At 35.8% G+C, this 24,133-nt stretch overlaps 1 protein-coding gene across 11 annotated transcripts in view; it reads right to left on the reverse strand.

Moving 5' to 3' along the window:
• GPHN (gephyrin) overlaps positions 1 to 24,133 on the reverse strand; it is a 276,397-nt gene that overhangs the window by 120,873 nt on the left and 131,391 nt on the right. For 9 of the 11 annotated variants that reach the window (XM_058832193.1, XM_058832174.1, XM_058832165.1 and 6 more), the window contains one exon: positions 9,488 to 9,580. The exons of 1 other annotated variant lie outside the window; for it this stretch is intronic. In XM_058832193.1, the coding sequence (XP_058688176.1) occupies positions 9,488 to 9,580 (93 nt within the window). Of the gene's footprint in view, positions 1 to 2,753; positions 2,781 to 9,487; positions 9,581 to 24,133 lie in introns of those variants that run through there. One more of the 11 variants, XM_058832202.1, reaches the window with a different exon arrangement.

Here is a 24,133-nt window from a genome sequence, read left to right on the forward strand (position 1 = left end):
TTATTTGTGTAGGTTGGTGTTTCAATTTGGCTTAGACATACCCACACTCTAATTAAAAGAATTAGTCTTAGGAATCTTGTGGGGTAACCCTTTTCTAAGTATTAAACTTAGCAGCACCTATTTGTTACCTTGAATATCGTCTTCTCTTTAAATTCAGCATTTTGCTATTTAACACATTGGTTTTTTAAACAAATTTAACTGCTTCAGAAACCTCAGCTGCTGCTTTATTTCAGAAATGTGCAATGAACCCTGAAATGTAAGAACTGAGAAAATCCCAGCACTAATAAAGTTCAGTAATTTAACTCATCTGTCATTTAAATCCTGAGACTTTTTATTTGGTATCTACCTAGAAACTAAAAGAGCCAACCAAGAATCAAGCTTCACTATTTCTCTCTACTAAGAAGTCCACATTGCATGTGCATTTATCTTCCTGCACATTAACATTTTATTGTCAACACTGAAAATCTACACTCCACTTCAACAAGGCAGTAATATGAAACAAGAAGACAGCTCTTCCCTCTCCAAACTGTAGAGAACCTTAGATAATGTAAAGGAATCATTAGCTTTGCTATGTGTGCCCTTGCTGAATTAGGATCTGGAAAGGTGGCAGAGAGAATCTCTATGAATTTGCCGTGCACTCACATGCAGCGAAGTTTTTAGAGAATACAATAGTGGTAGGCCAAGCTGATGGAATTTCATTTATACTGACCTCTGGGTATCAACCACTCATTCTTCTTCTAGCAGAGCACCACACAAGAATAACAGAGGTTAACATAATTTCAAATTTACAAACTGGGGTCACAGATTAGGAATTTCTTCCATACCCAAACTTTCCCACACTGAACACTATTATTTGGACTTCAACAAAGTGTCAAATAATTCCGGCAGAGGAGACCAAGAGACTTCCATCATATGATTAGTAATGGCATAAACCAGCTAGGAACTGCAAATACTGTCTGAACCAGGGACATCAGAGTACAAGGTAGTAAGAGCACATATTAGCAGTTTCATACAATCCTGTGATTTTGTGGCCAGCAGGAACTACAATTAGCTGCACCACATCAAGAACAGAATTGCTATCGCCTTCTCTCTGAAGGGAGATCTTTCAAGCTTAATGAAAATGAACTGTGACAAACTGATCTCAGCATACCATAAGAACGTGCTTATTTGTGGAGGAAAATATGGACTTTTAACATCCAGTGACACTTTAAATGTCAACAATACATAACAGAAGGTTATGCACTTCACTATTAATTTAGGTATTCTGATGACAGAGTAACTGGGAAAAGAATATATGCATGAAGGGACAAGAAACTAAAATATAGTCTAAATAAAGGTTAAAAAGTAATTATTTTCTTGTCCATAACTGATAAGACTTTCATGCCTAAGCGTGACAATAGTCATTTTGCTTTTCTATTTTGGTACTTATACTGAGTCAACATTTTGCTAAAGCTTCATTGCTCCATGTGGTAGCAATTAGGAAAAGCAGGAGAAGGACTAGTTATAATCCTAAGAATAACTCCCAAAGCCAGCTGCTTTCCAAGACTCTTCTAGTTTCTTTCCACTTAGTGGCTGGAAAAGCTCCTACACAGCAGGGAAGAAGTAAATGAGAAATTCTCTGTTCTTTAATAAGTATTAGTTTTAATGATCAACTATTTTAATAATGAGTCCTTTTGCTATTCTGGTGTGCTAATGTCAAAAGACCTAACTGACTCAATTTTTCATACATCTTAAATCCAAACTAGTATTTGCCCTCTAGTTTTCATGTCTTTAAGCTGCCTTCACAGAGAAATCTTCCTAATATTTTTTGTTAATTTTCCCTGTATTTAGCTTTTTCTGAACTCTTTATAATAGACCATGACCAGAAAAAAATGACACATTAAGGGCAAAAATTACAGGCCTGACAATGTGTTCAAGATTATTTTGCTTTAACTTGATGTTTAATTTTGTTCAGTTTCCTATTACCTTCTCCAAAGTGATGCTTTAATGGAAACCACTTTTAGAAATGCCTGAGATAAAAAGAAATTCCAGAAACTCCAAACTGAAAATTTCATTATGCAGAAGTCCTATGCCAGGCCTATATTTCTTCCCCAGTTACAGAAAGGACTGCAAGATATATTCACTGTTGTGGCTACACTGCTAATAGGAGACAAGCCAGTTTATTTAAACTAACAGAGAAATGTCCACATGAGCTGTGGGCTCTACAGTGAAAACACAACTAAAAGGCATCAGTAAAACCAAGAGGAGGAAAACTCTTTATCCCATTAAAAAAGCACACCATAAACATATTGCTCATCAGGGTGTACTTTTGGAAGTACTGGGTTCACTCACACAGGAACCATTTGTCCACTCTCAGGACATGCCAGCCTTCTTCCAACTGCCATTCCTAAATTACCTTGGAAAAAATCCTTTCATTTCAAAATTAAGAACAAAAGGGTGAGATTTTCTGGCTCATTACCGTGGCTTTATCTCTCATTCTATGAAACATTCCAATTGCTTAGTGTTGTTTTACTACTCTTTTCAGCAGAGCTTGCAAATATTTCCTACATGTTTGAAAGTCAAAAAACACAGCCTCTATTTGCTACTCCAGAGTATTAATGACACCTAAAGAAAAGAAAATAAAAGCTGATCCTCACATGAGCAAAAATAACCGAAGGCTTAATAGGAATTCTATTAGCATTACCTTTATGATAGGATGGTCAGACAACTTTACACAGAAGTCTAATACATTAGTTAAGTAATTAAGAAAATACCTGCTCCAGCATTGTCAGCCAATATTATCAGGGTTTCGCATTTTCAAAAAAGAGACAAAAACAATTCATGTAGTCCTTTAGAATTGAGGAAATAAAATTGTTTCATTATTAATTTCAGGATCCATTTGATTCAAACTACCTTCTCAGCTAACATATACAGAACATAAGGCTATAAGTGCAGGATGATTCATTTAACATTATCCACGATTTCTGCAAGAAGTACAAGATAACTTGAATTTCATAAGACATTTCTCCCACTAGCCAACACTTTTGACTTGACAGAATTAAAATGAAGAATACAGATCTTCAGGAGTTTGCTAGTGTGATTAATCTCTTAAACAAACAAACCAACCCAAACACATAAAGCCTTTCATTATGATGATTTCATTTGATTTTTCTAGCTCAAGCTTTCTATCATCAGGTTTTTTTTTACAGTTTTCTTCAGCAGGTAAAGAAAGCCTTTGGTACCTTACAAAGCCTTACTATTATGCACTATTTCCCAAAGAAAGTACAGGCAAAACCAAAGTTATTTCTCAGTGCTCTTCATGATAAACTAAACAGACTGAGTTCTCACAGAAAGCATCTCTTTGCCATCAAATTTATTTTTACCTTTTTCTATATCCACTGTGACAGTTGAAACTTTTTTAAAGGAATGTCAATAAAAATATGCAGCTTTGCAATGGAGAGAGGAGAGGAGAGGAGAGGTTCGGAGAGGAGAGGTTCGGAAAGGAGAGGTGAGGAGAGGAGAGGAGAGGAGAGGAGAGGAGAGGAGAGGAGAGGAGAGGAGAGGAGAGGAGAGGAGAGGAGAGGAGAGGAGAGGAGAGGAGAGGAGAGGAGAGGAGAGGAGAGGAGAGGAGAGGAGAGGAGAGGAGAGGAGAGGAGAGGAGAGGAGAGGAGAGGAGAGGAGAGGAGAGGAGAGGAGAGGAGAGGAGAGGAGAGGAGAGGAGAGGAGAGGAGAGGAGAGGAGAGGAGAGGAGAGGAGAGGAGAGGAGAGGAGAGGAGAGGAGAGGAGAGGAGAGGAGAGGAGAGGAGAGGAGAGGAGAGGAGAGGAGAGGAGAGGAGAGGAGAGGAGAGGAGAGGAGAGGAGAGGAGAGGAGAGGAGAGGAGAGGAGAGGAGAGGAGAGGAGAGGAGAGGAGAGGAGAGGAGAGGAGAGGAGAGGAGAGGAGAGGAGAGGAGAGGAGAGGAGAGGAGAGGAGAGGAGAGGAGAGGCACTCTTTAGCCCTTTGTAAGTCAGCTAAATCAAAGTTGAATTTCTCTAAACTGAAATACAATACTGTGGTATTTCTGTAAACTGACAGTGTGTGATGCAAATAATTTGTATACTGCTGCTTCTCAAAGAAACTGGTAAAAATGTTTAGTGAAGTGTTCTGCAACTAAGCATATCAATTCTGCTATAATAATATGCCTTCCCAAGAAAGATCAAAAATCTAAATATATAGTTTTAAATTGAAGTATTATGGCATGTAAATATATTTGAATTTTATAACACCAAATACAGTGCATCAAATAATAATTTTATTGAAAAATTAAAGCAGACTAGATAAAGATCTAATTGTATAATCTAAGAACTGCCTGAAGGACTAAGAAAAAGAGAATTTTACTTTACAGTGTTTCTGATAAACTTCTAAAAGAGTAGCACAGAAATTGGAAGGAGTCTGTCACAGAGCAATCTGCTCCATTTAAGCACTTTTGTTGACTAGATGTATGTGGCAAGGTTCTGTAACACCAACCCCTTAGAAGCAAGCTGGGTTGGAAACGATTTTCTAAGAACTGTGAAGGCCTCAAAAAGTCTGATGGCAAATCACAGGGTCAGATGTCATCCATACACAGCACATATCGTTATACAACAGCTCTGAAATCAAACTTAACTCAGAGCAAGACCTCCATCAAGACGTATGAAAAGCTACAGTTTTAAAAGAGACTACAAAAATATTTTTTTAAAATAGTTATAAAATTGGAGGGTACCTGGAATACTGAAGGGTGAAAGACTGAAACGTTAGCCTGGGTAATTAGAGGTTGCACAATTTCATATTATTCCTACCACAAAATTACTTATGTCCCATGTGAGATGAAGGCTTCATTCCTCCACATTATGGAGCCATCCTGAAGTGACAGTCTGTAAAATGGAAATTATTTTCTTTTGGTCCAGTGCCAATAATAAAATAATGCTGAGGAATAACAGAAGTAGTCCTATATCCACAACAAGCAATACTAGAAATCCTGCTGCTCTGGAAAGGCAGTATTTGAACTAGAGAGGACAAAGACCTCCTATATATTATTTCTAGTTTAAATTGCTGCCTATTAAATGGAAATTGTTATTTTAAAAGTTTAAGTCTCAGTGGATTTGGGTTACTTTGATGGAATGTGCTGTTGTGAGAGTATAGTTATAACATGACAATCCTACTGTGTCATAAGCATCTTATTTCATTTACAAAGTTCAAATGGAAGCAAACAAACAGACAAAACACATGAAAACTGAAAATAATAAAGATCAAGAGGGTTTCCAACATTATTTGAGACAGAGAAATGGAAGGATATAGCTATTAAAGTACTCTGTGAAGTAAAATGGAATTTGAAGAAAAGTCCATGCAAGATACCTTAGAGAATGTGGGAGAGCCAAATGACAGAAAATTTGCATTTGGCAATAATTATAAAAATGCTGGCACAATTTTGAACTGAATATAAAAAGACCTATTGCAGAAGAATTTAAACTTTCTTCTATTCAAACTTGGTTTCTGTGTGGTATGTTTGGATTATTTTGTTCATTCTGAGCATGATTTTTCAGAAACATTGATGAATAGAAGGGAGCTCCAGAGAACAACGATTTCTTTTCATGGACTAGAGAACTCTGATGAAAGAATAAAGAAGTATGCATATATTTTCAGACTAAATGAAAACATATATGTGCCTAAATACATTTTAAGCCAGTCCATAAATAATGAAGACTATAAACAGTAAGAACAGAAAGAAGCATTCATAAATTTTTCAGAACACTCAAAAAGTAGGAAGACTGTAAGGAAACATCTGTCTGGTGTTACATGCTAGAACACATGTAGCTCTTCTGTGTTTTTTATAAAGTATTATCTTAAAATCTTAGGGCTCAAAATTACCTGCAGAGTGGATGAACTAGTTGTGAATACACATTGTGACACAGTTCAAGAATGTCTATCATCAGTTGAGGACAATATGTTGATTTCTACTGCTATTATCTAAGTACATAAAATTAGTCTCAAAGATGGGAAAACAAGACTTGGACAGAATCACACTAGAGACAAAGGATAAGGAAACAGCTAGAAGAATGTTAGGAGACAGACAAGTGAATTTTTTGACTGTACAATTTTGCAAAAGAATAAATGTAAAAACACCCATATACATGAGATTTTTTTCTTTCCCTTTGTACTGAGCAACAGAGAAAATATATAAATATCTCAGAAGGATTCCTAGTGATTGATAAAAATGCTGCAACATTATTTAATTTTTTTTCACAGAAGTTAATGTATATTGTTATCAACATTCTGTAAGAATTACCACTGAAGTATTGTAGTTCCAAGAAATAAATGTTTGAATCTGGAAATACAAAATGAAAGTTCCCCTAAATTAACTTGGGCCATACTTGGATCTCTGTCCTGCAACAAAGACTTTTTAAATCAACAAGCAGACTGTATGAGCAAACTCCTGCAGAGATTTAAAGACTATTTCCATAATTTTTATGTGAAATTACACTGTAAAAAAATAAGTGGTTGTATCTAAAAAATTAGGCTTACACTTCAGCTTTAGTAGAAATGCAAACTACAACCAACTGCCATAACAGTTAAGAGTTCCAGCATTCACTTGTAATGCCTATAACTCACTTTCAGATTCAGACATCCATTGAGTGAATTTGGTTTTTTAACACATGCATTTCATCACTTCTAGTTGTGTAGTCAAGAAAGTGAAGGATATTCACAATGCTCAAGTAAAGTGACCTTCACCCCCCAAAATGTGAATCGTAGGAACTAATTCAAACACTCCTCTCCATGCACTGACTACACCGAGGCTATAAATTTAGGGCTCAGACAGGCAAGGAAAATCAGATTATGTGAATATTCCTAAAATCTTCTATTCCATTACAAGAAAAAAAATGTTATTACACATCACTGAAACAACTGCAACAACCTGGAATGGTTCTGATATATTGTTCAAAAGACAAAGCGAGTCAGGAAACTACTAATTTTTTGGGATGCTTTATTACATATTTCTGAGGTATCAAGAAGCCATTTTTAGCTATATCATGCTAAGCACTTAATTTCAATTTTATCAAGAATTATAAAATTCAATTAACACTGAGTCTTTGCGTTGCAATTATACTTGGTTACTTTATTGTGTAGGTACAATAGCAATTATGTATCTATACTAGAAAAGAAACAGAGAAACCCACTTTCTAATCCAAAATACAGGGGAATTATGGAGAAGCAGGACTGAAACATACCAGTGGAAGTATGACTCAACAGACTACTGTCTATATTCTAAGGAAAAATATTATCAAATTAAATTCTTAAAAGTTTTACATTAAAGTTTTAAATTAACATCTTAAAGATGACATCTCAATAGCATAATACTATGATCCCATCCTTTCATTATCAGTTCAGTGATGAGAGCATGCTGAACCAACACCATACACACAAGGGATGAAAACCATTTCCTACATCAATGCAAGTTTTCCTAAAGGCTTGTTATTGCACATTTCATGTTGACATAATGAATTTTCCATTGTGGGTTTTCTCATTGACCCAAAAGACATAAAATATGGGGACAAAACTTAGGCTTCTTAGCAGGTTTTTACCATGACACATACTGGCAAACTGATTTTCTTCCCTTAAAAACATTTGTTTGAGTGAATGATATAATAAATCCCATCATAGGAACAATGCTTGCCATCACCACTTTGTAATAAACTTGGGACTCTCTATCTTCACTGTGATTTAAGTTAGTGCAACTTAACTAAGAGAAAAGTGAGTAAAGACTCTCTTGTATGAGTTCTTTTTAAATATGGGACTAATGTGACAGTCAGAACACTTGTTTCTGTTATGATCAGTCCAAGTCTTGCACATCTATTATGCTTAAAAACAATGCAGTTTTTCTGTAGTAAAAGTTATTAATGATTTTTACATCAATGTGTTTTTATTATACAGAGATACAGTAATAATTCAGATAATTTTCAGAATGGCTTACTCAACAAAACTGATGAAAAAAATCATCCCTGCCTGTGATAAATAGTTTGAGTAACAGCAATGCAGTGTAAAGAAAATAATAGGTGTTTATGTGCAGAGTTCTCATTTGTTTCTTTTTTGTCCCAAATGCCGCTTGAGAATCTGTGGCTAATTTTTTGCACTGGCTACAATGCTTCATCTGGTACTGCTGCCTAGGCTTGACCCTGCAGAAAGGAAAACTGAAGCAGAAATTCATCCCTCCTTCTACACAGTCCTGGTAACACAACCTTCAAAAGCATTATGTTAGTTTGCAAGCAAGAGACAAACCAACTCACTTTTCACTTGTGGTGGCTTTATCAAAGTGAATAACCTGCAAGATCAGTTTCACTAGGTGTCACGCTGTGTTCATCTTAACATTGTTCCCATTTCCTGATACACAGACTGCCCCCCACCCAGGTTTCAGTTACTCAAGGTTTCTACTACATGATCTAAAACCAGCAGAAATAATGAACAGGAGCATTAGTTAACATGTTTCTCTAGTTACACAAATGTTATACAGGAAATTAAAAAATGTTTTTAGATTCCTAAGGGGAAAAAAAAATAACTTCAGGCATGCAACAAAACACATTTTTAAGTAAAAAGCATTCTAGATATGCTATAAAAAACTCATATCAACTTGACAGTCTAAGAAATGGAAAACATACCTGAGTACTTAAGAGAAATCTAGATATGTTTAATTATGCAAATAAACACAACTCAATCTTAATTCTGCCCTTTAGTGAACATAATCATACCAAACAAAATATGTGATTTTAAAAGTTCATGTTAATCTAACTTGGAACTATACCAAAACACTTCAAGAACAATCACACAGTCATTTCACATGACAACTCATGGTCATGAGTTCATTAGTTTAAGCTTCTCATTTTTCCCCATCTACTTTAGCTCCATGCAAGTATAACGTAGGCAAATTTCCTGAGCAACATTTACTGGTACAGATTACCTCCACCTCTGTGCCTGTTTAGATTTTTTCGACAAGCAGATCCATAGTAGCTTTGCATAGAATTTTTTCCCCCCTTCTGTCTGCCTCATGCTCTTACCTACAATGCAGTAGTTGTCAATGCACTATTCTGCAATAGAGAATTAAAGGATCTCTCTTATTCCACTCTTCCTTGCACAAGATATTACAAAAGCCACACAAGATTTTGCTTAGCAGTGTTGTACTGCAGTGCTAAGGAAAATTATGCCATAAAGCAATTAGAATTTTGTTATGTACAGGGACCGGAAAACCATTATAATATACCACATTTTAGTTTGAAAATCGTTTTGGGTCAGAAGCCAAGCTCAGAGTAATTCTCTTGTGCTATATTTTCTATTACTTTTTTCTGATTCCAAGTTGTGTAGCACTTAACCTGTCCACAGATACTGCAATGTAAAGTTAAAGAGGAAATTTAAAAAAAAAAAAAAAGTAAATCACCCCCCTCCTCCAGACTCATTAATTTTTACACCAAAGGGCAGATTTTTCTATTCCAGGACTATCTCACCTCTGGAGTGACATCTCGCGGTGCAAACCCTGTTCCTCCAGTTGTTAAAATCAAATTAAGTTCCTTTTCATCACACCAATCTATCAGCGTCTCCTGAAAGAGAACATGAATCCTGTCAGATCTAGCAAGAAATGGTTATCTCAGATAATACCTGAAGACTTGAAATGTCTTAAAAACAGACACACACAAAAGACAGAGAATTATAAACCAATCATGGCTTTTTATATAAATATTTTAATCCACTATTTATAACCAAGATAAGACAGAATAATGCAAGTATCCACAAGATATTATTTTGTGTATGGAAACTGAAATTCAGTTCTCCACCTCTTAACCTGAAATGGAAAACAAGAATTCACAGTTACTGATTTCTACCACTGTTTATTTTGATACAGAGATATAATATTCTTTGATACACATTAATAGACTATGTACATTTAATTCTGATTACATCACTGATTCTTCTTACAGTGACTTGGGCTTTCACGCTGCACTTTTTAACAGCCTGAAAAAAGCCACAACCATGTGTCTGTAAGCTTAACTACCAAAAGATGCAATAATGCACTTGATGCAGCAGGTGATGATCTCTAACCATCTTTCCTGCATTCCCCTAATATCTCAACAGGAGTGTGTATAACCATTCCAAAGCTGGACTAAGAAATCTGTCGTGTAAACTAAATTACTTACAATATTGGATAACTCATCATAATAGAGAAGCATTTAATTTGATTTGCATTCATTTAAAAATGATGTTTTAAACTAGTTTTCAAACTATGATAAAAATTTGACATAAGCAGAAGAGTTATTTAATCTCAATGTGATTCAATCACTTATCCTTTGTACTTGACTGTGGGCCAGCACAGCAGGAGCATGTCTGCTTGGAGTGCAAAATTAGCTGAGTTAAGCTTAAGTAGACTCATTACATAGAAAAGTATCCATCTACACAGATCATATCAATTATTGAGACAGCTATCTGTATTCTAGCAAAGAAACAACACTATATGAAAATATTTAGGACAAATTTAAGTTTTGGGAGTATTATATTGGGAAGGAAGGAATAGTTTTGGAGATTGTTGGCTTAAACAAAATCAGCTCTGAGAAATATACTGACTTAAAAAGTTTAAAATAAAACTGGAACATTTTAAAAAGTACAAACAATTTAGGTAATCCTCAGCTGTATTTCTGCAGGCTTAGTACTGCTGTGCAACTTCCATTTAACAGAAGGACCATATACAGACACTTCAAAATTGCAACTAAAATAAGCCTGTGTTTCAGGCAAGCCCCACCACGCCAATTCATCCAAGGACTACTTGAAGTGGCAAAACCAAAGGTTCTGTTTTTATTTCTCCTTTCTTTACTCATTACTTCCACTTTCTCTTTTGTATTCTCTCTTGTCTTTATTAAAATCACATTAATCTTTTTACTCTACCCCTTTGGAGAATAACTAATTAACTGGGTTGTAAGTGAACATACCAGAAGTTTGTTATATGACCATTTCAAATAAGCTCAGGAAAGGAATAAGGATAATGCCTCAAACCCATACATAAATAAATGAACTATTACAATGGCTCTTGTGTTCCATTTGGAAAAAAAAGTGATTTATGGTAGTAAAAAGGATTTTAGGTCTTAAAATTCTTTGCTTCAATAACATAGTTATGCATTAGGAAATTTATTTCAAAAGAGGTGCCATCTCTATTATCTGGAAACATTTGTCTTTACTTAAACAGGTACAAATTTCAGAGAACACTTCAGAGAAGTTCAATGTTTGGCAAAGTTAGACCTTAATATTGCACTTATTTTAAAAATTAATATAGTCAGAAAAAAAACTTCCTACATAAAACAGGATTGATAGACTTTGTGGGTTTGGTTTGTTTTATTTAAAAGCAAAATTTATCTTTAGATAAAATAAACCCTGCCAAACTCCTTTTAAGAAGAAAATAAATCCTTCCTCTGTTCCTTTGCTACAGTTCAGTAATACTCCCATTAATAAGGGGGGGAAAAAGTAGTGTGATAGCCTACAAAAAACTAAAGAAATCAGTATCATAACTCTTCAATTAAACTGAGCAATAATTAAGTGCCTATTCCTGCTACTCCATCAGTGTACCTAGGCAGACTCCTAGATGGAATTCCCCATTGAGTTCTAGTTATATTAAAGAAACTTTCAGGCTTTCAAGTAGAAGACCTTTAACTATGAGGCAGTAAGTTTGAGTTTCATTGTATTTTAGAAGTGCAAATTTATCACTTAGATATTTTAAAACCATGGAAAAATACCTGAGGCTTATATTCAGCTTATTTATTTTCTCTCTAACCCAAAAAACTGTGCCCCACAAAATATTCTCATTGCTGTAGAAGTATCTAAAAAAGGAAGCCCCACACTGATAAATTATGAACAAATTGTGGACTCAGATCAGGTAGATTCTGTACTGTCTTTGCAGGGAACTGAATTTTCTGTGTCTTCAAATGAAGATTTCTCTAGGCAAGTGACCTCATATTTGGCTTTACTGATGCTATACAAGGAAAATTATTATATAACATTTCAACCAAAGAAAATTTCATTTAATATTTTTATGCATATTTCTCCTCTTCTATTGTTTCACTGATGATAAGCTCTCAAGAGAAAATGGCTAGGTCAACAGATTATGTAAAGCACTATTATTTCATTCAAGCCAATGAAATGATGCTGATGGATACAAAATACAGTAGCTGGCTCTAAAAACAGTCCAGTAAAATTACCACCAAGTTTTAAAAAGCCAGAACAAAGCTACAGAACTCCAGTGGGAAAAAAAACCCCAACCAATAAATAGCTTAATACTTTTAACCATTAGCATCCTAAATTGGGCTTTATCAGTTATTTTCCAGGGTCAAGATATATTATAACAGAAATTAAGTCATTACAGACAGTTCATCCACAAATAATTTTATTTCAAAAGAACACAACCTTTTCAGATTTCACTGAAGTCCTAGAATAATTATATTAATTACATCTATATGATGCACAGAAGTCAGGACAGTTGTCTCCTTAAGCTTTAGATTACTTCTACTTTCCTGTCCTCTTTACCTAATTCCTCATATTTTCTCTTTTAAATACATTTAAATTTCTCTCCTTCAAATGAGTAAGAAATCCTTAGGTATAACAAATAACCTATTTCCATCTCTTGCTCCAAAGAGTCCTTGCTTCTGCCAGCTCCCTCTCTCCCACAACCTGGAACTACTCATTGGACCTCCTATGCACTGCCCAATACTGAAATTACTTCAGTTATAACACTACTCATCAAAAACATTTTTTATGATCTGTTTGAATCTTCTCATGACCAGTGTTAACTCCACCAGTGAAGGAAAACCCTGACTCATTTTTTCTCTGAGTTCTTAGTCTTTCACATGCAAATCTATTGATTTAAAGACCAATAAAAATCATTACCTCATGGAAAAATTGCCTACAGTGAGTGGCAGATCACAGAGACCTTATGTCTATGGCAGGTACATGCTTGCAAATTCATAAAGGCACCACCACATTAGGATACAGTAAGTCCAAAAGCCGTAGAGATGCAGTTTTGTGGCACCACACCTAAGCTAGTGCTACCTGGCATTTCAGTGAACATTCTGAACACTCACAGACATATTTCTTTCTGTGGAGGTAACTTAAGCATCTCCATGTCCAAGAAGCAAACCTGCTGCTAGCCTATGCTGCAATGAGCAAGCCACAAAATTTTGTTAATTTCCTTTTATATTTTAAACTAATTCTAGGGCTCAGGGTCTTCCCTACACCACCCTGCCTTGATCTACAGGGCTCAAGAGAGAGAAAATGCATCATGCTTTAATTTAGCAGGGTTTTCCAGCAACTCGTCATGATTATCATTAAGGATTGTCGTATTTCTAGTAACTCTTCCATACTAATAATTTCTGTGGAATAATGCCCCACCATGCTACGTAAGAAACCTGATCACAGAATACACAATTACAATGGATAGGAAAGTGGGCTACTTTGTATCTCCACTAACAATCCTTTACCATCCTTTAATCTCTATGTAAGCAAACTGGAAAAACAAATAGGGATTCTTTTCTGGAATGAGAAGAACAATGCCCTGATCTTTGGAGAAGGTTTGTGAATTATTTATCTTAGCCAGAAATTTAAACTTGACACAGGTTGTAGGTTTCCTCCAGTCCTCTTAGGGCTACTGTTATGGTGGTTTTCCACATAGACATCGAGACTACGACCCTTAACTGGAGCAGAAGTACTACAAAGCACACAAAAATGGTTGTTGTGGATCAGATTAAATGCCTACACAGATGAGCTGAAGTCCTGATGACTTTTGCTTTTCTATGATGCTACAGTCTATGGTATGTCTTGCCTATTTTTTATTGTCCTATTTTTGCCATCACTGCTATGAGAGTGTGAAAACACTCCCACATGTTTATACTTCCAAAATCACTAGAATATCTTCCTTCAAGTCAATATTCTGGTGCTTACCACTTAGATAAACATGTGTATGATTTTCTGATCAATACATAATTTACTTCACAACACAAGGATTGTAAAAATAATTCTCAATACACATAGTATTTTTGTATACCATAGCCACTAAAACATAACATGTACACTGCTATAATTTAAAACATCCAGAAGGAACAGGGCAATGCTAAAACCAATATAAACAGGGCAGGTTTTCATAATTAATCCATACAGAATTCGTTCATTCTATATTCAGTATTGAAACTAGTTAAACAATTCTTAATTCTACAGTTAACAAAGACGTTTGGCACTTCGGCACATGCTGGATTTTTCCAGCACAGTGCAATCATGAAGTTATTTCACCTTATATGAATCCCTAATCACACAGTAAGTAAAATATGTAAAATTTTAGTTTAAGCTGCTGAACAAATACAAGTGTTAAATATTTATGTTAAATATTATATTTATGTTAAATATGTTATGTGTTAAAAATTTAATTATGCAACAATATACATTTATTTACATTGGACTTCGAAATGTAGGTAAGTCAGTATAAGCTGGTTTACAGACATGCATAGTATCCAGAAATATTCTCAAAACAACTTCATGTGACTTAAAAGATCACTGTGGCTTCCAGGACCAACTACTGATAGTGTTCAGAGATGCAGAAATATGTGGTCTTCAGAACAAATCTCAAAACTACAAGTTTTGTTAAATTATGGAAATTGTGTATTTGCAAGCAGATCCTGTTTACTCTAGGAAAATACATTTTTAAATGCAAGGAGAAACACATAACAGTGTGTTTTTAAACATATAATGATAACTTTTCTTAGCAATCCAAGTTAAATAAAAAATAATCACATATAAAAAGCCATAATAAATATCAATCTACATTTCTTTCACACTTTTTGGGCTCAAGCTAAAAGAGTGTACAAGATAAATTTCATATATGATCATTTAACATCATCACAGTGAAGAAACTAAAATGAATGACAATATGGCAAAACATATCAAAAAAGTCTGCATAGTTAGAGATTTTCTAAGAAAATTAGATGCCATTTCAACCACTGAGTTTCAGAAATACAGGAATTAATACATTAAGATGTCATAACAACCTTTACTTAGCCATGTAGCTTGGACTACTCCAGACTCCAGCTCACGAAAGATTAAGCCTGACTCTATGACATGAGAGAGCATACATAACTGAATGAATCAGAAACTCATGTTACAGCACATAAAGGAGAAAAGAAGAACAAAAATTGAAAGTAACCCTTTTTTTCCTCATTGTATTATTCAGGAGTTTGAATTGTCTCTATTCTGTGGACCATGACTTGTCTATTAATTTAAAAAGGAAAATCATATACTAGGGACCATACAAGAACACGAATAACCATAAAGACAGGCAATGAAGTAAAGAGCAGAGTTCAACATTAAGTTTGAAAAGGAGGGAAGGTCTTTGAAATGTTAGTGTATTCTTGGAATTAAGTCCATATATTTTTGCCCTACTTCTTGTGAAGGTTTTATTTCTTATGGTCACAATCCTTTACTTACTGTTCAAAAGATTCCATGAAATGTGGAGGCCTGAAGATATTTACGTGTGGAGCAACAACTTTCCAATAAATCAATCTCAAAATGATTTAAGAATTTCAGAAAATTAAATATTAAAACACCATGAAAACATGCTTGATGTTTTCACTATCCTTTCCCCACCAGCAGAAGGCAGAAAGTAAGAAAAATGTTAGGAATATGTTCAGTCTAATCACTGCAGTCAAGAGACTTGGATGAAATGATTCTCACTGTGTCTAAATAGTTTTTCAAATTTTGAGATTTTACAGAACATAGTAAGTCATCTTTAAAAGATTCTGCAGATAATTTTGCAGTTTCCAACATCACAGTCATGTTGCAGTTGTTTTTTTTAAATACTAAGCTAATGTATTAAAAGATGTCATAAAAATGTAACTATTTTATTGAAATGCAAAATCTAAAGGAGGAATGTAATAAAAATGTACTCTATAAATGGCTTACTTTTTAAATGGAAATTTAATTACAGGCATTTTTCATTTAAAGTAAATTGCAGCTATCAAGTATTTCAAGGTTCAACGTACCTATCCAGTCTGCAACATAACCTTTTTTAAAAAGTACTTCATGTCTTCTAAAACCTAGTATTCATGGTAATTAGCCCTAAAACAGGAAAAAAAACCCAGTAGGCACTGAAGTGGAATCATTAACGGAGTTCATCTATGCAAACAAGCAAGGGAAGTCTAGCAGAAAGATGTGCAAACACTGAAGTGTTCAAACCATCATGACTGGAAGTGCCAACACTTTTAAGAGCTGAGGCTAGCAAATGAATTTCTAATTGTTTTGATGGAGAGAGGTAAAAACAGTAGAGGCCATATACAAAGTTGACTTGAAAAAATAGAAGTGAAGTTTTAAATGTGTCTGTTGATTTCCTCTCAGAAAAACAAAGGAAAGAGTCTTATTTCAAGCTACCTACCTTGACATACTAATCTTAGTATAATCCAGAAAAATAGTGAATTTATTGTATAATTTAATAAATTGTATTAAAAACTACAAGTAGATCTAGGTCAGAACAAACTATGCACTCACATGCACACAAAGGTGCAAGACCCTTTTCCTTCTGTACAAAAACCTGTTCCCATCTAATGTTGGTGCCACTTTTGTCCTCCTAGAGCCATGCTAAGGTTACTCACAGGAAAGGACTGGACACTCAGCGTAACAGTTTTCTTCAGGTGCTTGGAGGAAGAGATGGAACCTAGAGTCAGAATTAGGTACTTTCCAAATGTGTCTGTGTCTACCAAGAACTATACTGTTGACTCTGTATTTGGCAGATACACATGTATAGGCCTTAGTGTTCATGTGCTCATCTTTAGCTAATAAAAATGTATTAGCAAAAGCACCGAAGTTCAGTGTGTCTCATTTCTGCCATGTGTAAAAGGCATCCCTCTAATATATAATATTTAATCACTAAAATAAATATTACAGAGTTATAAAAATTCTGGTTTTCTTAAGAATTGGAAACAATAAAAAATTTTAAAAAGACATAACGCCTCCTTGCCAGCATCACTTTTCTTAGTGAGAATCTTGAGATCTAATATATATTTTTTTGGTTATTCCTAAAACAATGCAAGCTAAATAGCAACTGGAATGAAAAGGAAAAAGAAAGCATAAAACCAAGTAAATGAATCCAATACTATTTACTAACAACAGATAAACAGAAACTTTCTCTCTTTGTTTTTTAAATTTTTAAAATTTTCTTAAATTAAAACAATACTTCAAAGACCTGTTATCACAAGTATAAATACTTGGTTTTGGAGCCATAAACTTGAGATTGGTGGGCACAGGATGATGGCTTTTTCCACATTTTCTTTGCATACATATAGTGTTCATCTAAGGTTGTTTAGAAAACTTTATTTGGGTTTTCTTCTCAGAATGTGCAAAGGCACCTTGATAATACACACAAGTCAGCAACTTTCTAAAACTAGAGCACTTTGTAATATTTTGTGTACGTGTACCATTATCTACAGCACATGTATCTCATGTCCCACAGGTAAGAAGTTTCAGCAAAGTTTGCTGTACCTAAGCTGTATCTAAGCCCAGATAAACGACATCCTAATCTTACAGATATGGCAAAGTGACAGAAAACCAACTGGAAATTTCTTTGAGCTGCCAAGGCAACATTAACTGCTGCAATCCTAAGGAACTGGTAAAAGCACGTCCACCATATTTGCAAAGGTGACAGGTCTCAGAAAACACCCACTACAAACACTTCAGAATCGTATTTCTCTAATAGCCTTCAACTCATATAACCTGCACTTCTTAGAAACTACATTTGAAAATAACCGTTTGCAGAATTTGCATGTGCATATTTGTATGCAGGGACAAGTACATCTCCAGTTTAAGCTAGGTCATACCCCATGTCTACTTGTTTAACTGGCAGGAAGTGTAGTGAATTAGAAAATTACTACAAGGTTTCTGCAATTAAAAAGAAAGAAAACCACATCTTTTCCACAGCTGGGGTCAGCTGTGGAAAAAAATGTTTAAATTCAAATGTTGGCTTTCCTGCAACTAAGAAGTTTTAAAAATCAATATAGTAGTATAAATATAACTGATTCTTACAGGACCCCATTCCATTTCTAGCCTCATTTTCTAATAGTAAACACAATCTTACATTCGCACACTTAGCTAAAATTGTGAAAGACATTATTTAGTTTTATTTTTTAAAATTATGTTACAACTTACATGATCTCAAGTTTTCATGTACTTCTCAATGGAAATGACAAATTGAATAGAATGAAGATATTTAAATATCTAAATAAGGTTAGGATGGGGGGAAAGCCGAGATGAAACCATTAGAGAGACAGGGAGCTACTCAGTGTAATGCAATTTGTGGTATAAATTTTCCCTTGATTATTGTTCATGCATATCATCCATAGAGTCAATGAATGAAATTGGTTTTAAAAATAAAATCTACTGCTTTACCTGTGAGAATACAGTAAAGAAAATTTACCTACCAATGAACAGCTGCAGTACTTTGAGACACTTAGTCCATACATATACTCTAAGAGTGGGTGGGCTTGTGGCCTGCCCTGGAGTGTCCCGGGAGGGGCACTCCCACTCCTCCCCTCGTCCTGCTTGAGGCATTGACACACAGGGCAGAGTGCATCCGCCACCACTGCAGTTCCTCTTAAATGCACAATCAAACCTGAAAGAGATTCAGAAAGAGGGGAAAAGCAGGTAGGAGACTAATGTGCATGCAGACTATACCTCTCAAAGAACACCAGTTACTGATGAGTAACCTTTCTTCTTTGAGTCTGCATGTACATTCCCGCAACGACTCACTGATCAGTTACCTTTGCCTTTTCCCATCCAGGAGAAGGCCTGCGGACTCCCACAAACAACTGCAGCATCACTCCACTGAAGGCTGAAACAGCCCTGGATACTATTAGACTAAGACAGTGCTGGGTGAAAGCAAAGAGAGAACTCCAGGTGATCTTACAGCATGTGTCTAAATACCATACAGTACAGATACTAAGTTTGTCCAGAGATCTAACAGAATTTGGTTTGGCCATATGAAGTTCCTTGAGTCCACTCAGAGACAGAAAGCCACCTGAACAATCATTGTGTGAAGTCAGCCAAAATTTTTAATATTCCCACAGTGCAATAAACAAAGAAACAAACTAGAAAACTTGGACCTTTGAAGAGAAATTACAAAGGCCTCATGAAATAAAAAATATAAAGTATAAAATTCAATCGAAGAAGAATAAGACCTTGAAATGAGTACTGAAGGACTAATTTTCTTGCAACTCAGCACCACTTTAAGAAGGACTCCTGAATGACTGAAGAACAGATACTCTGCCCATACACAGGTAGTATGTAAAAAAGGAGTTATAAGGACCCATATACTTCACTAGTTGGCTGAGAAAACTGTCTCCAAATGTACCACTTTCTTAGACACATTCAGAAGGAGCAAGCAGAAATAAGAATTTAAGAGCTCAAAAGGGGAGAAGCAACCACTGTAATACAGTGAGGTTTTCCACTGCATGAATAGTGGGAAACTGTCATCAATCATGAACAATTCAATACATCCTGATCAGCTGTTAGGAAGATGTGAGTTGTGAAATGTGTGAACATCAGTGTACTCAGTCAGAGAGAGAAACCTGGTACCCTCACCAAAATACCGAAAGAAATCAAAGGAACTACACATAACAAATATTCAGAGGGCTGAGATCAAAGCAGCAACAAATATGTCATACAGACAATATCATTTTCTCATAGAGTATGCATGCCTAGATTATACTTTGATGCTACCAGCTATCATTACTCTGGAGAGAAGCAAAAACTGACTACCTTAGAGACTGATTAATGTTTTGGCTTGGGAGTCCCAAGATCTGAAGAGCGAGGGAAGAGCTAAAATATGGTATCTATGAAAACCACAAAAGAAGTTTCTCACATAGCAGTTTTTGACTACAGCCACCGTCAGAACATGGTGAAATCACAAAACAAAAACCCCACAGTTCTGTCTTTACTGAGTATTTCTCTTTATGTTTGCCAATTGTGGTAACTTACAATCAATACACCATAAAAGGAGAACCATTTTAGAAGCCTAATTCAGATAAAATTGCTGTATGGCTCAATTAAACCAGGCATCTGCATGACATGCCAAAACAATGAGTATATTTTAGCACAACCACAGGCAGTATTGCAAAAAACTCTAGCATTCTAGAGTACTGAAAAACAAGGCCCTAACAGATAATAGTTTCCTCCTGAGGTGAAACAATTCCCATTTTGTAGCATGCGTAAAAGTTATGGTCTTCTTCCTACCCAAAATGTTCTCTATGTTTAAATAGTCAAATACGGTATTACACTTCACTGTATGAAAAATGAGGCCTCAATAATGCCTGAGTCTATTAGTCCAAATGATCAGTGAGGGGAAAAAAAGGCAGCATGACTGTAATAAATGCTCACAAGCTCCTGAATTCCAAGTACTGACACTGTTCAAGCCAGAATGGAGTGACTGTGGTGACACAGACACTGCTTTTTCCTAACCACAGCAGAATTAAGGGTATTGGTAGATAAGCACCGACCTGAAATGCATGGAAATCAAAAGATATCTCCCTACCAACTCAGTTGCTCTTGCCCTCTAGAGAAGACATTTTAATATCTGGATGTTATGATAGATTAATTACTCTTTGGTGAATAATATTGTCAATACAATTGCCTATTTAAATATGCAGAGAAATCATCGTTAAGAAGATGTGCCAGCATATTTTGAAGATCCTGAAAATCTGTAACGATTATTTTATGTCAAGCACAACAGTCCCATAGATGGAGTAATTACATAATGAATGTATAATGTGGCTTGCTCCTACCGTGCACTATGATGGTGCCATTCACTGAAAAAATCACTGTTCTGAGCATCAGTGTATGGATCCAGAACAGCACTCTGATATTGCCTGGTAACTTTTATTAGAATCACAAAATATCCTAAAGAAGCTCCTCTTGTGGAATAAAGAAGCAAGCCTAGCTATCATCTCTACATGTTTGTTGTAGTGGATCCTCCTACCAGCTGAGAGATTTTAAGCCTACTATCACCTATATTAATTCTCTAACATTTGATTACTGTGCATACGTTTTCAGTCAACCAGTGCATGTAACAGGCCATGTGGCCTGACAGCTAAAGCTATAATCTTACTCTGATCTATGACAGTGTCAATTTTAGATGGTGAATGACCTGCCAGGTCAAATAATCAATGTTAAATTTAGCTTCCAGAAAATAATAAAGCATCAGTAAAGAAGCCCCCTCATTCAAAACAAAGCAATGTCCTTTAGTTCCCTAAATATACTTAGTTCCCTAAATATAAGGAAGATACGGACATCCTGCTCTGATATATTCTTGTGACAGGGCTACAAACAACAAAGAGAAATGTATATGCAACAAAAGAAAGAAGACTGGAGTATTCTGGATCTGATTAGATTGCACTTCTCCATTATCTGTTCAGTAGGAGTAATTCTGGAGACCCTGAAAATGATTCTCAAAAGCAATAAGGACAGTATAAAAATCAATTGAAATTCATTGATGGTTATTAAAGAAAAAAACATGTTAACAACTGTTGAAGGCAATGAAAAATGAGTAACTATGATCATTACAGAAAAAAGTATTTTTCCCTATGTGCTCCAGTTGTGGGTTGTTTTTTTTTTAATAAAGATAGAGCACAATAAAAGAATAATAGAATAAACTAGTAATAGGCTGCCTTGCTAATTAGCTAATTGCTTATTCCTAAGTGTAAGCATCCAAAGAGTAAAATGTAGAGAAAAACCTTTTTGCACTTACAAGACTGAACCAAACTCACAAGAGTGACTGAATTACTGAACTGGAAAGGCCTTTCTCTTCAAATGAAAGACATTTTCAGAATTCAGTCCATGCAGAATCTCTCCTATAGGCCCAAAGGATTATAGCTATTACATAATACTGGCTGAAAGCTGTTACCATAGAATTTGATGAGCCACCATTTGCTTCCATTGCAGCTTGCAGAGGTGTCTTAGCATTAGCCAATTCCACCCCAGTCAAAGATTTCAACTTTTATACTCAGAAGAAGACTAATGCAGAACAATTCATATCAGAAAGACTTCTTTCCCTAAGAGCCAAAACTTTCAGGTCATTTCTTTTTTGGAACATTTTTTTTAAAATGCTCACTTTTTCTTGATACATCCTGAGACCAAAATTGCGTGGAATCAGGTGGCAATAAAAGCATTCAGAATACTAAAGAGATCTCAAAATCACTTTCCAACTGTTTCTGCAGCTGCTATAAATTAAACTCATATCTGCAACGGTACTAAGGTTGCTCAAACATGCCTTCATGGTGTTGGAAATCTCTCAGGGAAAATAATATACAGAATTTCAAACAACCTACATCACTTTTGAAAAAATGCTTCGTATTCTAATTCCCATTGTTTATAAAGTCCTAAAGTCCTGGAAATAATTTTGTGCTATAAAGAAATATATGTTATCATTTTGTTATATGATAAAGAATATACATATATAAAATAAAATTTTATATGTTCTAAAATGTATATTTTTCTGAGCCAAGTAAACTGGAGACCACTTTGTAAGAAGTCTTCCTAATTTGATAAAGTTGCTACATATAGAGCAAACAGAAGATTAATAAAGCAAATGCTTCACAGAACAGATCTAGCTCAACCCAGTCTTATAATGTTAACCAAGCCATAAAGGTTGACTTAGACATTAAGTTCAAAGAAATACATGAAAAGGGTCGGAAAGGACGATTCTAAGCAGAATCACTTGTTGTTTCCTGTTTTTCTAAAGACAAATGCCAAACTTTACTGATTAAATCATAAAAGATTATTAATCATTAGTACCAGAATGAGAGAAGCATAGAATGCTTTCTCCTTACAAACGCTTGCAGCAATTATATCGAGTCTCTTGACTGCTGCAGAGATATTCAAGAATCACCTGGACACAATCTTGTGCAAAGGAGGGAGTCTCCAACACCCCTTTAGGCAATCTGTTCCAGTGCGTGATCACCCACACAATAAAGAATTCTTCCTCATGTTCAGGTGGAACTTCCTGTGCATCAGATTTTGCCCACTGCCTCTTGTACTATTGCTTGGCACCACCAAGAAGAGCCTGGCTGTTGGTGATGGAATCAAATGGAAAGAAAAATCTAAATGTAATAAATAATCTACATATAAAAAATTTAAATATAAAATATCAGAATGTCGGTATCAAGATGTTGGCAAAGAAAAAACACTGATGCAGTGCAATAGTTTTCAGTTCCACAGGTGGTGTTTTTATCTTCCTACTCTCTCTCCCATGTGAGTTCCCTTTTATTTGTTTACAGATAAACCACTGCCTTCTAATTGATCCTTAGGGCCTCCTGCTAATTTTGTGACACACAAAACATGTCTCAAGCATTCCATGCACGTGATTGTTTTCAATCACATTACGCAACATACTCATACTGTGGTTTTCCACCCAGATTCACAGGATCCTCAACAAACACACAAATGAGCTGGGTCTTTAGGGTTAACATTCTCTTGTTCTAATCTTGGTAAGGATGCCAGATGTTTGGCACCATTCCCACACAAGTCTCCATCTCTGACACCCTCCCTTCAGATACTGACAGACATTGATGAGGTCCCCTTTCAATCATCTCCTCTCAAGGCTGAACAGGCCCAGCTCCCTCAGCCTTTCCTCCTAAGAGAGATGCTCCAGTCCCCTCATCATCTTCAGAATCCTCCACTGGATCAGTTCCAGTAACTCCCTGTCTCTATGTTACTGAGGAGCCCAGAACTGGACACAGCACTCCAAGTGAGCCTCACAGGGCTGAGCAGAGGGGCAGGATCCTCTCCCTTGACCTGCTGCCAATGCTCTTCCTAAGGCAGCCCAGGATCCCATTGGCCTTCTTGGCCACCAGGCCACTGCTGGCTCAGGGACAGTTTGGTGTCCACCAGCACCCCCAGGTCCTTCTCCACAGAGCTGCTTCCCAGCAGCTCAGCCCCAGCCTGTGCTGGTGCCTGGGGTTATTCCTGCCAGGGGCAGGACCCTGCACTTGCTGCTGTTGATTTCAGACAGTTCTTCTCTGCCCATCTCTCCAGCCTGCTGAGGTTCTTCTGCGGGGCTGCACAGCCCTCTGGGGTGTCAGTCACTCCTCCCA

This window comes from Poecile atricapillus, chromosome 1 (genome assembly GCF_030490865.1).
Source record: "Poecile atricapillus isolate bPoeAtr1 chromosome 1, bPoeAtr1.hap1, whole genome shotgun sequence".
NCBI classification, from domain to species: Eukaryota; Metazoa; Chordata; class Aves; order Passeriformes; family Paridae; genus Poecile; species Poecile atricapillus.